The 15,991-nt window shown below is 46.5% G+C and overlaps 1 protein-coding gene across 7 annotated transcripts in view; it reads left to right on the plus strand.

Moving 5' to 3' along the window:
- The window catches only part of ZNF362 (zinc finger protein 362), a 29,210-nt gene extending 14,443 nt beyond the window's left edge, over positions 1-14,767 (plus strand). For all 7 annotated transcript variants that reach the window (XM_083752707.1, XM_083752709.1, XM_083752703.1 and 4 more), the window contains exons 2-8: positions 4,433-4,496; positions 5,303-5,549; positions 7,015-7,339; positions 9,069-9,293; positions 9,891-9,969; positions 10,966-11,124; positions 11,694-14,767. In XM_083752707.1, coding sequence (XP_083608833.1) covers positions 4,434-4,496; positions 5,303-5,549; positions 7,015-7,339; positions 9,069-9,293; positions 9,891-9,969; positions 10,966-11,124; positions 11,694-11,810 — 1,215 coding nt within the window. In that variant the 5' untranslated portion in view covers position 4,433 and the 3' untranslated portion in view covers positions 11,811-14,767. The remainder of the gene's footprint in view (positions 1-4,432; positions 4,497-5,302; positions 5,550-7,014; positions 7,340-9,068; positions 9,294-9,890; positions 9,970-10,965; positions 11,125-11,693) is intronic.
- Positions 14,768-15,991: the final 1,224 nt, after the last annotated feature.

Consider the following 15,991-nt stretch of genomic DNA (forward strand, 5'->3'; position numbering starts at 1 on the left):
TGACCAAGCATTATTTAAATCCGGCTAAATAAATAAATAAATGTTGTGTTTGGGGAACATTTCCACTGCACTTCACTTGATGAAAGGACTTGTGAGCTTGGATCACAAATTCCTGCGCTGGGCACATGCTCAGAGGCACCTTTATTCCTTACGATTTAGGGTTACCCTGTGTCCTCTTTTTCTGGGATACGGCCTCTTTTTCATGGGCGTGTAAAATTAGAGTCATCATAGCGAACCATAGTTAAAAGTAGTTGACAAATGTGTCCTCTTTTTTGCTCTTCAAAGTATAGCAGCAGTTTATTATTTTTTTCTACCTGGTCACTAGCCCTCAAGATTCTAGCAAAGAACAAATCAGAGTCTACAAGCCTGTAGTCTGCCCACAACCTCTGTCCTGGAAGAGTTCTTTTGCTAGCTAGAAAAGGACTAAATTGATGGTCTCTGGGAAGGCAGTTTGATGGGGTGACCTGGGCCCCCTGAATCTGCTGCCCTTCCCCCAGTTAATTTTTTTTAAAGCTTTAAAGAAATCTTTGTTTAAGGGGCAGCAGGAGTTTTCTTAGTTTTCCAGAACAAATTAAAGTCGGGGGCCCACAATTACTGTTGGCACTTCACAGTAAACCATTGCAGCAAGAGACAGAATTTGGGGTTATCCTCACTCCTTTTGAAAGTTGACCTAAATTTGCATATCTCTCTCTCTCTCTCTGTGTGTGTATGTGTGTGTGTGTATATATATATATATATATATATATATATATATATATATATAGTCACATATACATGTGTATGTATACAATGAACATGTGCTACCTTTTCTAAGAATTTATTTTCAGACTGGCATCTGTGGTGCTCTGCAGTTGGCAAAGTTGGACAGGGGCCGTGAAACCCCATACGCATTGCTAACTTTGACTGCCTTGCTGGGAGGGATCTTGTCCCAAGTGGTCCCTGCTACCCCGTAATTTCTCTTTGAGTTGCTTTCCTGCAGTGTAGCATCTTCCATTTTGCCTCTCTGGCTATGAACACATCAAAATAAAAGGGTCTCTTGTTTTTCCCCAGTCAGCTTCATCCCCTACTACTGTCCTTTGACACCCCCCGCAAACCTGTCTTTCTCAGCCTCGTACACACACACACACCCCCAGATACTTTCGGGGCTGATGGGAGTTGTAGTCAAAAGCATCTGAAGAGCACAGGACTCATCTAGATGCTTTCAACCTGGGTTTTAAATATGGATTGGAACAGTAGAGGCCACATTTTACCTTCCATACAAACTACTGGTGGTGTTTGCCTTAAAGGGGCGTCGTCGAAAACTGTACTGTTGAGCAGAGACAAAAATAGACTTTGTTGGCATGGTTGCATTTTTTCGGAGGGGTGGGACAACCCTATTATTTTAAGCGTTTTGTAAGCTCTCCGCACATTTACAGCGTTTGGGCCCCCAGACTAGCAGCATCCTTCAGCCGTGGTTACTTATTTTATTTTAAAAGTTTGAGTCTGCCTAGCAACAGGCTTCCATGGTAGATGATGACATAGGCATGCAACAGGGATCTCCAGGCCAGCTTCGGAAGCGTATCTGTGTGGTAATAGATTGTCATGTTCACACATTGCAGAGTAATTGTATCCCACTTTAGAGAAAGGTGTGTTTTGTTTTTCTCCGACATACCGTTGTCCTGCAAGGGTGGCCTGTGGAACGACAAGATTTAGCGTGTGTGGTCTGTTTTAACTTTTCAACGTTTGCTGAAAACTGTTCGGTGCAGCCAGGCTTATACGAGCAATTTAAGAAAACATATTTCTGTAATATTTAGCCGATATCTCACATTTTAAACTTGTATGTGGTTTCTGTTGCGTATCTTCATGGCTGTTATTAGAATACAGAGGTGAAGTATATGGGATTTCAGTCTGCGTTTGCTGACTTGGAACTTACTAGGTGGGTTACGGAACCAAGGAGCCATTAGCCAGTATTCCCACCCCATTCCTGAGGACCCCCACAACTCCTGGCCTCACTTTCCTCTCCTAAGTTACCCCCTCCCCGAGCACAATTAGCCCAATTTGGAAATGGCGGGGCTTAGTTAGAGAATCATCCAACTAAAGCATTTTAAAAAGGTTTAATTCCAGACAATACACTTGTTAAATAAGAATGCTGCTTCTTATCAAATCTCAGTGCAGATGACATTTTTGGGGGGGTGGGGAGAAGAGCACCTTCCCCCATTTGAACCCACTCAGTGGCTTCGATTGGTGGAACTGACTCTGTTACAAGTGCTGCATAACATCTATTCTGCATTTGCAATAACTCGGTCTTTAAGTGTGGCAGCACCTGCGCTTTGGAACTCCCTGCCTATAGAGACAGGCACCTACTAAAAACATTTGTGTTTAGACAAGCCTGTCTAGATGTTCTATAAAGTTCGTGTGAGTTTGAATTGTTTTTTTAGTCTATTGTTTAACTCTTCAAAAGTTTTCAATTATTGTTGTTCATTTTCCTTAGTGATAATTTTATTGTTTTATATTTTTTAAGCCGCTTTGAGGTTTGTGGATTTATTTATTTTTTACTATCTGTGTATATATAAATAGTAAAGAACAATATTTATAAATAGTAAAGAGCAATATTTATTGAAGGACCCGCAGGATAATTTTATTTAGCCAGCTATTTTCTTACATTGAGATCCAACCTTTCTTCCCTCATGAAATCTCAGGTGGGGCACTCATCCAGCCATTAGCCTTAGCAGAGGGGTGGCCTTGTGGGCCTTCAAACAGACCCTGGGACAAAAACAATTAAATAATACATTTTCTAAGCTGCCATCCATTGTAGAAGCAAATACCAACTCTGTTTGTCTGTAGTTATCAATTCACTATTGTGGGAGCAATTCGCAGTCCAGAAAAGTCTCAAACATTTGAATAAATAAGCAAGTGTGTCCTTAATTCTTAACCCTGCTGATTTAAAATTGTTCTCCCCGATTAAAATGAATGGTTTCCCACCATTTATTTAACTGGCAGGGCAAGCCTATACATGTCTACTCAAAAGTAAGCCCCATTGAGACCGGTGGGACTTACACCCAGGTAAGTGTGAATAGGAATGCAGCCTAAAGCTTCTGTTGATTCAACTTTAGATGTCTGCCCTTGTCATTTTTTTATATGACTCTGGGGACCACCTGGACCACTGACAAGTCTCCAGACCATAGTTTTGTCCTCCCACATAATGTGGGTTTATAAATAGCTTAAAAACAATCCTCTACCAGGGATGCTTTATCTGAGATTCCTTCATTGCAGGGTGTTGGACTAGATGACCCCTGGGTCCCTTCCAAACCTAAGATTCTATGATTCTGTCATATAAAAAGTGGCAAAGCAATTTCTCCTAGCCTGTGCTGCTTCATAACACTATAGTTTCCCTACAGTAAAGGGGTTAATTGTTTGGTACTGCCTCCCATTTTTTAAATATAATAAAAATTTGATGGTTACCCTAAAAGGCCACCCAGGTCAAAAGCTGATTAAAACGATTTTGGGGTGAGGTGGGGGAATTGACTGCAGGTTCAAGGCATTGGAGGTTGAAATGGCCCCAGCCTTATTGATACCGACTAGAATTATGTTGAAACAATTAAGTCAAAAAGACCTTACCATTAAATCATCACTTTCTCACATATACATCCCACCTTTCTTCCATCATGGGCCGAAAGGGAAGACCTGGTCATCCATTTAGGCACTGACTTGACCCAGGCAAAGTGGTCAGCAAGAAGTGTGTCTTCAGACCATATCCTAGCAGTTTTTGATCTGAAGGGGAAGATGTATGAGGAAGGGATTAGGGGTCTGTGAATGGCACCAAGACAAGGTCATTATGGACCCCAAATACCACCCCTGTCTAGTTGTGCTCCATAAACAATCATGCTGAATACAATGTCATTATCTTCCTATATGCATAAAAGTATAAGGCTGTGGTCACGCAGCCACCACTTGCAGATTTGTAGTGCTGCATCACAATCCGGGATTTTCACACCAAAAAAATGGGATTGGGAAAGTGAAAAGCGAGCTTAGTAGCTACATAGGGTTGGAAAGGGAAGCTGGGGAGGGGTTAATGTGAGGGGAATAGTAGCAGGGGCTTGGCTGTGTGTGTGTGTGTGTGTTTATTACATGAAACGGGAGTCATGGTTAATCTCCTGTGTTTTTTTAATTGTGACTAAACTGGAGAGTATTTGACCCCCAAATCAAGTTAGTGAAGTGATGAAAGTGTTAAGAATGACTTGGTCCTTTCTTATTTTATTACTCCTCCTCTATAATTGGATCATCGCCCTCTTTGGCTCTCTCCTGAGGCTAGGGCTGAGTTGCCCGTCCTTTGGGGAGCCGGGAGTGGGAATGTGTTTTTCCTTCCCAGAGGTGTGAGGATGTCTTTTGCCACCACGGCCAGTCCTAACCCACCATAACCACCTCTCTCCCTCTTCTTTTGCATTCCCCGCAGGATGGCGGAGCCGCGCTTTAACAACCCCTACTTCTGGCCACCCCCTCCCACGATGCCCAGCCAGGTAAGGACCTGTTCTCCAAACATACAAGGTCTTCTAAAGTTTCTAGTCCACACATACCCCCAGATCTTCAGAGGAGCATAGGAAGCTGCCTGACGCTGTGTCAGACCCCTCGGTTGGTCTAGCTCAGTATTGTCTAGGAAGAATAAACAGATTTGTTGGTTTCTGTTTTTTCATTTTTCAAGTCTTAAGTTCACATCATTCATGCATCCATTTGAAAATTTATTTTTAAGAAGTCCTCCTGAAAACCCATTTTAATGTGAATTGCTCATTTTTGCAAGCAGTTTTCTCCAATATAATTAATTTTTGTGTGTTCTGTTCACTAATATATACAATTTTTGTACATGTTTTTGTTGGAGAACTTTATTACAAAATTTGGAGGAATGGGAATTTCAAAGGAGTCCCTGTATTTCAGCCCACATGTTGTTTCAAGAAGTGAAAATTGGGTACACGGGTTCTGTTTCTTTCTCTCTTTTATTTACGTCTCACCATGTTTAGTGCGCATACAATTATGTACTTTTTGAACTTTCAATAAAGATGTTTAAAAAGAAGTGCCAATTAGGTAGATCTGCATTAAAGCCCAAACTGAATTTCTTCCTCGTTCCTATTGTCTACACTTACTCCTTGTGGTTCGAGATGCCGAGATTGAACATGAGGCCTTTTGCATGCAAAGCAGGTGCTCTAGCCACTGAGCTGCTGCCCTTCTACATACTTGCCCATACCTTCTTGCCCACACCTTTGTCCACAAGAAAAGTGCACACTCCTCCCTTTGCTGCTCGATAACCTTTTTGTTCTTCTTCCCCCTTCAGCTGGACAATCTAGTTCTCATCAACAAGATCAAGGAGCAGCTCATGGCAGAGAAGATCCGGCCCCCACACCTGCCCCCGACTTCCGTGTCTTCCCAGCAGCCTCTGCTGGTGCCCCCCTCACCTGCCGAGGGGAGCCAGTCCATCATGTCTATCCCCAAGCTGCAGCAGGTCCCTGGGTTGCACCCTCAGGCGGTCCCGCAGCCCGACGTGGCCCTGCACGCACGCCCAGCCACCAGCACTGTCACAGGTAAGCCGGGGGCAAACAGGCACCGGGGAAGAGGGGGCAGTCCCAAACTGGGACTATGTCTAGGCAGTGAATTTTCTGCAAGCCCAGAACAAGTGTGTGCTTTTTGAGCAGCTTGTGATGTAATGTGTACACACACACGGCGCGACCACATCTTATTCCCATTTAACTTGCACAATTTCAACCATACATGGTTGAAGGCCAGCTGGTTGAAATCCTACAAGATAAATGCAAGCAAGGCAGAGAGCTTCAAAGGCAGAGGGCCTTCTTGGTGGTGGCGCCCGCCCTGTGGAACGCCCTCCCATCAGTTGTCAAGGAAATAAACTACTATCTGACTTTTAGAAGACATCTGAAGGCAGCCCTGTTTAGGGAAGTTTTTAATGTTTGATGTTTTACCGTGTTTTTTGTATTCTGTTGGGAGCCGCCCAGAGTGGCTGGGGAAACCCAGCCAGATGGGTGGAGTATTATTATTATTATTATTATTATTATTATTATTATTATTATTATTAAGCTGGAATCAGGAAGACCAAAATTTTAATCAGGAATGGGAAATATATAAAATTTACCTTAAAAATCACTGTAAACAATTAAAATAATTAGTAGGATTGGAATGACGTTTGTTAAACGTTGGACTGTGGTTGTAATGGAGATTTAATAGAACTGGATGAACAGAGAAGATACAGGAGGGAAAAAAGTAAACATAAGGACCCACAAAGGGAAGGGGGGAAGTCCATGGAAATTTATGGATTTTTGTTTGCTTGCTTGATGATTGTTTGTAAATTTGAAAATTTTATTTTATTATTTTATTTTATTTTATTTTAAAAAGTACTGTTGTACTGTTTTATTGTTAGCTGCCCTGAGCCCGGCTTCGGCTGGGGAGGGCGGGATATAAATAATTTTTTTTTAATTATTATTATTATTATTATTATTATTATTATTATTATTTATTTAAGCTAGGGGCACTGGTTCTGGGAGTGCTGGATGTTCTCTTTCTCTCCCCCTCCCTGCCACCTGCTGTTGGTGGCTGTTCAATGGTTTGAGTAAGATGCGATCATGCTGTATTCCGAAGCTCAAGCTTGTGCCTTACCGGTTAGAGGAGACGGCTCTCTCCTAAGACCAGAACGTGTGAGCATCCGGTGAATCTGAATGTTGGAAGATTCAGAACAGAGAAAAGAAAGGACTTTTTCCACACAGGGCGTAATTAAACCACGGAACTCCCTCCCACAGGAGGGAGCGATGGCCACTAACCTGGACGGTTTCACAAGAGACAAATCCACGGAGGAGAGGGCCATGGGTGGCTGCCAGTCACAATTGCTACACTCTGCCTCCACATTCGGTGCTGGCAAATGCTTATGAACCACTACTACTCTGAGCTGTTGCCAAAGACCTTCCCCCTCAGCCTTCCTGGCATGTTCTGGGGCTTGTCTTAAGCTGTCCTCTCCCTCCGCCCCTGGCTTCTGTCTTCCAGGTTTGGGGCTGGGGTCCCGCGCCACGGCCGTCAGCACCTCGGAATCCAGCGCTGGGACGGGCACCAGCACCCCCTCCACCCCCACCTCCACCACACAGAGCCGTCTCATTGCCTCTTCGCCCACCCTCATCTCAGGGATCACCAGCCCCCCACTCTTGGACTCCATCAAGACCATTCAGGGTCACAGCCTGCTGGGGGGAGCACCCAAGGCGGAGCGTGGCCGCAAGAAGATCAAGGCGGAGAACCCCACGGGGCCCCCTGTGCTGGTGGTGCCCTACCCCATCTTGGCTTCGGGCGACATCGGCAAAGAGGGGAAGACGTACAGGTACGTGGGAGGGACCTCAGGCCCCTTAGCATGGCGGGGGGTGGACTAGATGGCTCTTGGGGGTCCCTTTCAATTCTGTGATTCTGTGTACAGAAATAGGGTCAATGGTGTCTTCAAAATGGATAAAAAGAGGGGTTTTCAGTTATGAAATCTCAAGGTTTCAACACGATCTGCTAGCAAACAATATAAAATTACTGTCAAAAATGTACAGATTGATGTTGGAATGGCATACAAAGGATGGACAGGTTTAAGACCGGAAAGCTCAGGAACCAAGAAGACCAAAACTTTAATAAGGAATGGGGAAGATGTATAATTTATCTTGGAGACCACTGTAAACAGATGAAAACATTAGCAGGATTGCAATAACACTTGTAATGTAACGGGTATTGTGGAGATAATGAAGTTATTTAAAAAAATGGAGTACAGAAAAAGATGCAGTGGAAAAGTTTTAATAACAGAACCCCTAGAGGGGGAGGGGGGAAGTCAGAGATTCGGAGGAATCTCTTAATTGTGGATATGTGTTAGGTTATTTTTTACAATTTTAATACTTGTAAAATCAAATGAAAATTATGTCAGGAAGAGGGTCACTGTTCTTGGACTGTGCCAGTTTAAACTCGAGATAGGAGGATGGGTGCAGCTCAGCGGCGGAGCAGCTGCTTTGTGTGCACAAGGCCCCGGGTTCAACCTGCAGTGGCATCTCCAGGGAGGGCTGGGAATGCCCCCTGCCTGGAAAAAAGCCTGGAGAGCTGCTTTCAGTCAGAGTAGATAATACTGAGCTCTATGAACCAATCAGTGAGCAGGAGGAGACACTCCCACCAATGGGCTTTGGGTGGGTGGGGCCAGCCACTTTTCAGTCATGTGATGCAGTAAGGATGCTGCATTATTGACAGATGGGCGGCTGACCTCTCAAATTTGACCAATCCTGATGATGGTCTGACCCATGGAGCTGGAAATAGCTTCCCACCCATGGTTGGAGAGGAAATGCCTTAGAGAAGTCCAAAAGCTGTACACAAAAGCGGCAGCTTGTTGGATGTGCTTGCTGCGGAGCTGCTGCCAGTCAGAGTAGGCTACAGTGAACTAATGAGCCACGACTTTCCTGCTCAGACAGACCTTTAGAAACCAAGGAGCAGGTGATGCTGGCCACTAGGCTGCTGTCAGGGCAGCTTACATTTTTATTCCTGGTTCTAAATGTGTTTAGGCGTATTTTAATGGATGTTTTTTAACTGGGTTTTTTTTTAAAAAAAATACATTCTATTTTATAATGATGTTTTGTGATGCTGGAAGCTGCCGTGAATCCCAACTTGGGAGAAAGGCAGGATATCTATATACAGTGGTACCTCGGGTTACAGACGCTTCAGGTTACATACGCTTGAGATTACAGGCTCCGCTAAGCCCGAAATATTACCTCGGGTTAAGAACTTTGCTTCAGGACGAGAACAGAAATTGTGCTCCAGTGGCAGCAGGAGGCCCCATTAGCTAAAGTGGTGCTTCAGGTTAAGAACAGTTTCAGGTTAAGAATGGACCTTCGGAACGAATTAAGTTCTCAACCTAAGGTACCACTGTATAGAATCATGGAATGGCAGAGTTGGAGAGGATGCCAAGCTGCTGCACTGCAGGACATTGAAGATATCAAGTAAAGAAATAAATGATGGTCATGATTATGTTTTGATGCAGAATTGTGTCTTTCAAACGCCTCCCCCTCCCCCTTCTTGTCCTTGACTGTCTCCAGGTGTAAAGTCTGCCCCCTCACTTTCTTCACCAAGTCGGAGATGCAGATCCACTCCAAGTCCCACACAGAGGCCAAGCCCCACAAGTGCCCCCACTGCTCCAAGTCCTTCGCCAACGCCTCCTACCTGGCGCAGCATTTGCGCATCCACCTGGGCGTCAAGCCCTATCACTGCTCCTACTGTGAGAAATCCTTCCGCCAACTTTCCCACCTCCAGCAACACACCAGGTAAGGGACCTGCTTATGCTCGCTGGGATCAGTCGACTGGGTTGCCATTTTAGGTGAGCACGGGAAGCAAAGATGGCCACCTGAAATTCAGAAACTGGAAATCCCCCTTTTCGTTAACAAGAACAAGGTTAAGTAAAAAAGCAAGCCCCTAGTCCTAATTGACCTTCTTTGACCAGCAACGTCAGAATGAATTGTCGCATAATGGTGCACATTTTTCAGGATTTGTTTCCTACTTGATAGATTAAACCAGCAGTTCTTGAACTTGGTTAGGGTGGGATTTTAACATATACGAAACAGTTTTAAATATGTCTGTAGACATGGAATTGTTTTATGTATCTACTACATATTTTGGAAAGTTGTCTCTTTGCTATGTGTTAGGACAGGACAGGACCCTAGGATCGAGGTGCCATTTTGAATCCAGATGGTGGCCCATACCTTTCAAAACCGTCCTGATTTGCAACCACTAATTTCACCATTTCCTAATGTGAAATCGCTGTGAGATATTTTGCGGGAGTTGGTTTTTGAACTGAGTCAGGTAAGTGAAGCAATGGAGGAGAGGCGGAAAACACCTCAGCGTTCTCTCTCGCTGCCTTTCAGAATTCACACCGGAGACAGACCCTATAAGTGCCCTCACGCCGGATGTGAAAAGGCATTCACACAGCTCTCAAACCTCCAGGTCAGTCGGTTGGGAATTCGGGTGGCATGTGCCAGGGAAGTGAATTGGAAGTCCCAGAGTGGGTCAAAGCATTTGAGGGTCAGAGATAATTGGGGTGCATTTATAGGGTGCCCTGTGTGGCAAGACGGGACTGCGGTTTTCCTATGCAGAATATTTATGTATCTTATGCTGCAAGCACCAAAAAAAATGGTCTTGATGGTCTGCTGATCTAGCCTAGTCCTCTGCTTCCAAGAGCAGAAAGCCAGATACTTTTGGATGCTCAAAAGCTTGGCCCAGAAAGAGGGGAGGAGACCTCTTGTCTGTCCTGCGGTTTCTGAGGTTCAAAGGTATATTGCCTCTAAAGACGGAGGTTCCACTTAATTGCTGAAGATAATAGCAAGTGAACATTATTACCTGCTTTGGGACCTTGGGGTGAAAGGCAGCTAATAGCTGTATGTATGTATGTATGTATGTATGTATGTATGTATGTATGTAGCACAGAGTAAAATGAAATTGGCGTCAACATTTTAAAAGTTGCAGTCATGTCACAACCTCCAGAGGAAAATGACAAAATGCCTGGGGTCAGTTCCTGGTGATTTTTTTGTTCGCTGCAGCACAGAACCCATGTGGTGTAGCAGTTAGAGTGCCAGACTTAGGTTCAAATCCCTCCTCCCTCTCAGCCATGAAACTCACTGGGTGTGACCTTGGGAGCCAGCTGGTATCTCTCAGCCTAAGCAACTTCGCAAGGTTGGCATCTTGATCTGAGCTGAGTGAAAGGGTGCAAGTCTCATCTGACTGCCCTGCTGCAGATTTAGCAAGGAGGGCTTGATAAAAGATTTTGCAGAGATCTCAATGAAAGTAGTAGTGTAGAAGGACTTGGGTCTTCAGAGTTGCAAGGGGGTACCTTGGTTGGTGGCGAGGTGGCTTTTTGTTTAAGGGTCTTCCCCACCCCACCCCCAGGACTTCTGAGGGCTGCCATGTCAATCTCCTGTTCCTTCCTGCCCCTTTCCCACCCAGTCTCACCAACGGCAGCACAACAAGGACAAGCCCTACAAGTGTCCGAACTGCTACCGGGCCTACTCGGACTCTGCCTCGCTCCAGATCCACCTCTCGGCACACGCAATCAAGCACGCCAAGGCCTACTGCTGCAGCATGTGTGGGCGGGCCTACACTTCAGTGAGTAGCAGGGGCTGTTGGCTGGGCAGGAAGCAAGGCAGGTGGGGAGTGTAAGAGAGACATGAGTTCAAATCCCCCCACGCACTGGGCATGAAGTCTACTGGGGGTGGCCTTGGGGGGGTCAGTTGGCCGCTCTGGGACTAACCCAGCTCACAGAGTTGTTGTGAGGAGGAAAACGCATCAGAGTAGCCATCAATAGCTTTATGCCCTCTTGAATTGGTCCAATTCTCTTTGAAAGCCATCCAAGTTTCATAGTTGTGAGGACAATACTCAAGTCGGGATATTGTGGGGTGTGGGTGCACAGCTTACTTTAGTTTTCTGCTTGGTGATTGTGGGGTGGAGGTGTTTCTCCCCTAGCTGCCCTGTGGGAAACGGTGGCGGGCCAGGAGATCCCCTCCGTAGATCAGGCCGATCCTCAATCTCCCCCAAAGCATGCTGTGGGAGGAGGTCCGGGTGGAGGTGAAGAGAGGTCCCAAAAATGCTGAAATGAATCTACGTCACTCCAGGCTGGGAGAGGGCAGCCTCTTCCTGCTTCCCCGAAACCTGACCTTTCCTTTCTCCCTCTCCAGGAGACCTATTTGATGAAGCACATGTCAAAACACACAGTGGTTGAACATCTAGTGAGTCAACACTCTCCTCAAAGGACGGAGTCTCCCAGTATCCCTGTCCGAATCTCGCTCATCTGAGTCACGGGGAGCAGCCTCCACCCTTGGCCTGGCCCCGCTCCCATGCAGCCACCCCCTCTTGAATCCCAGAAGCGGGGAGCAAAAGACAAGGACACCTTGGCATCACGGTCAAACAACCCACGGTCCCTGCTCCGCAGCGCCCCTCCTGCCATGGGGTGATCCTCTTCCGCCACCAGTCAGGACAGAGAGAGAGAGAGAGACACTGGATGGAGCCCTGTTGGCAGCCAGGGAGACTGGGGAGGGGAAAGAGATTTTTCGTTCCATGTTGGTGGCAGCCAAAGACAATCCCAGAGCACTTTGAAGACGTCCACACCTCTCCCTTCCCTGTAACAGAGCCTCTGCCCCAGTCACAGCTCCCCCCCCATTCTTTCATTTTGGATCCCCACTTCTCTCCCCTCCAAAATCCCTGTTCCACTTTAATTTCGCATAGGAAAATTGGCACCCAATGGGCCAGGAATTTGCAGTGCAGATAACGGGAAGCCGGCCCCCTTCAGGACTCTTCTCTGGAGCCGCTACAGGACCGCCTCGGCCAAAAATGGGGCAGCGTGAGGTTATCGCTGCAGGGGGGGGTGGGCACCCCAGGAGTGGCCTTTGGCTAGGGTGGGCACAGTGGGAGATGAGGAGTCTCGGATGCTGCAACATCACACGGTCAGGACCCATTGCACCAGTGTTGGTGCAAAGGATTACATCAATGCTCAGAGGCTATGGGGTTTGCCGCTCCTTCGGCTAGGAGGTGGAAAGGAGTGGGGGGGTTGTCCTAGAAATAGATGAGGGGGCACCTTCAGAATATGATTGGGAAACACACTGCAGCAGGGAGGAAGATGGCAAGAGACTGGCAGTGTTATGCCCATTCAGAAGTACACATGGCTTTGTCTGCCCATCACCTTAATCTTGAGGCACCGTGCGAAAGTTTGCCCACCTGCAGCACCATCTTTGTGTATGAGTAGCCACCAGCCCTGCTCTCTCCTTGTATGGAAAAGGAGGGGGGGTGTCTCTTCTGCGGGGAGGAAAGGTGGGCATTGACCTGCTCCTGGGTAATGCTGCCATTCGGCTCACCCACAGTAAGATGTGCCAGTCCATTTCTCCCATCTTTACAGAGGGCTGTCAGCTGGCAGAAGCGAAGCCCCAAGGGTGTTTTGGGGCAGAAGACAGGTGGGGGGTGGGTCTTGATCCTGGCTGCCCTACCCTTCAAGACTGCTCAAGGCACCACCTTGCAACCTCTCCAAGGATGTCTCCAGCACTGGTTGGCAGGGCTGGAAGTATCTATGGTTCTCCCGAGGTGCCCACAGCATTGGTGTGGTGGTGGGGGGGGGGCACAGGTTCCTCCCTAGCCCCAGAAAAGAAACATAAGCAAGTTGCTCATTCCAATTTCCATTTTAGCATGGCCATAGCAGGCACATATTTGCAGAATAGGTGGAATTGTCATCCTTCTCCAGTTGCTGTCGTTTGAGGGGGTTTGATCTCCTTGCACCTAGATCCAGGGGGGTTAGAGAGGTTTTTTAAAAAATCCACACCAGTATTCCAGAGAATTCTGGGGTCCCAAAGGGCTCATTTGCTTGCAAAGCCACGTTCTGTTGCCTTGAGAGGGGTCAGCTTCTTAGTGACCCCAGAGGACTGAGCACCTCCTAGAATACCGCCCCCCCCCAAAAAAAACCCCTCTAAGCAAGTAGTCTCTGGAAGCCCCATTGATTGTGGGGAAGGGTCCATGGGGTTCAGAAAATCTGCAAACCGCAGAAACACAGAAAGTGTGCTGTGATCCTCTGCGACTCTTATCTCCTGCAAGGCTGTTTTCCTCCAATTCCTGTCAAATGGGGAAAACGCCTTTTAAAGCTTTATTGCTACACTAGATTTGCTACCCAAGATTGGAAGCAGAGGACAACATTGCAGTTTCCCTTGATGGGGCGGGGGGGGGGGGAGCCTGTCAAATGGGACTTCAGTTTCACTTGCTATGTTTTGGCCATTTCCAGTTTTCCCAGATGCTACATGTGTCCCCGACTGCTTCAGCTCCAGCTCTCTCTCCACCCCCCACTGCCATGAGTCAACCGGTCATCTCTCTGTGGCCACCCTAGTGGCTGAGGAGAGGCCATGGCCTCCTGGGTGCTGTAAAGAACGGCTCAAAGCGCCAACAGGATGGCACCCTCTCTGGCTCTTAAGGTCTTCTGTGGCTTCTTGGATAGCTGTGAAGAGACTGGCATGATGCCAACTGCTCTCGCCCCAGGAGCCCATCACCAAAAGAGAAAGTAGCTTTCTGAGGTGGTGCTGCACCTCCCTCAAACAAAGTTCTCTTGGCAGTTTCTCTCAAAGTGCAAGGGAAAGGGGCCACAAAACTTCCCCAAACAACAAGACTTAAAAACCACCTCTGTATTATGTACCCTTCAGTTGCGTTAAAAAACAAAAACGAACTTTTTTTTAAGATAAACTTTTTAAGCCTTAAAAATATATAATTTTGTTTTTTATCAGTTGTTTCTTTTACTGTTTGTATTTGATTTGATCTTTTCCTTTTTTAAAAAAAATACAAAACCTTGTTCCCTTTTCAGTCGGTTTTGAATTGTTGTATGATATTCAATATTGTAGCCTCTCTTTTTTTGATCCGCATGTTAATAACTGTGTAAATAGGACTCTTATGCATAATGTTAACAACTTTTTTCTATATATAAAAAAGAAGCCCAGGCCACATCTAGCTAGATCCTTAGTTATTATCATTACCTTATAACTGAAAAAAGGAATTTTTAAAAAAGTTTTTTTAAAGGGTCTCTCCCTCCCACCCCTTCCCTTCAAAGAAAAGTCTTGCATTGTGGAATCCGGGACTGGTGAGAGGAGGCAACGTTTGCCTCGCTGCCAAACGCCATTTGCATTGTTTTGAAATGAAATGGGGGAAAGAAGGAAAAATAAATAAAAAATTGCTTTGTATTTCTCTGTTGTGGAAAAAAGATAATAAAAGCGTCTTTGGAACCTTGGGCTGGATTGGAAAGCGTACCAGTCTTCTGACTAAGGGTTTTTTAAATAAAAAATGAGATGAACAGGGATACTTGGTGAGTATTTGGGACACCAGACATGTAATGTGAAGTACTTTAGTTTTGCTAAAGATTTACAGAAAGCCCACTTAATCCAGCTCCCTGTGGCCAGCTAGATGCGTTCAGGTCCTGCTTGAAGATTTCCCACAGGCAATTTTCCCCATGTGATCCCAGGAACTGCCTCCGAAGGTGGGAAAAGTAGCCATCCTGCCTGCCAGCCACTGCTGAAACAAGCGTCTTTTAAGAACTTAAGTTCCCAGCATCCTCAGGTGACAGAAATTACGCTTGAGCAACTGAGGAAAAGCCTTGTGTGTGCCAGAGGTGGTGGCAGATGGAAGGAAAGTCACTCTGGAGAAGTGAGAGGCATGGGGTGCATTTTGCAAATTTCAGAATACCAAGCCGAAAACTGCTCTAGGAAGAACTCGTTTCAGCCATGCATCTGCCTGGAAACCAGTGTTTCCTGGCTCTGCCATAAAGCTCACAGGTGACACTGAACCACTCGCCATCTCTCAGCCTCTCCTACCTCACGGGGTTTGTGCACATAACCTTGAGCTTTGAGAGGGAAAAGGATGAAAATGAAAAATATGAAGGGAAAAAAGCTTCAGATTGCAGTTTAGGAACCACCTCTCATCCTAATTGCATTAAAAGCCAATGAGACTCCCCAACCCTGAGGGAGCAGGCACTGGAGGGCAGTTAGGCACAAGATCCCCAGTGCTCCTTAAGAGAGACTGCTGCCCCAAGGTGAGGAGGATGCTGTCTTGCCAACACAAGGCGAGCCCCACTGGATCAGGCCAGCACCCTGCTCTCAACAGTGGGCAAACCTGCAAGCAGGATCGTCAACAAGAGCCCTCTCCCCGTCCGTGGCTTCCAGCAACAGCTATTCAGAAGCATGGCTGCCTCCGACTGCAAAATTTTCCAATCCTCTCTTGAAGCCGTCCAAGCCATCACCGCTTCCTGTGGCAGCGAGTCCCACTGTTGAACTCCGTGCTGCATGAAGAAGTCCTTTCTTTCGCCTTGTCAGTTCTCGTCTCTCTCCGTGGTGTTGACGTTATGATTCACCTGGAGAATCCAGCTGAACGTTCTCCGCCCTAGGAAGCTAAAATGTCCCGGGACCTGCCCCCAACCACCCAGCCCCATAGCAATGAAGCCTTTTAAATACATGGCGTC

The sequence above is a fragment of the Podarcis gaigeae genome (genome assembly GCF_964106915.1).
Source record: "Podarcis gaigeae genome assembly, chromosome: 8".
NCBI lineage: Eukaryota > Metazoa > Chordata > Lepidosauria > Squamata > Lacertidae > Podarcis > Podarcis gaigeae.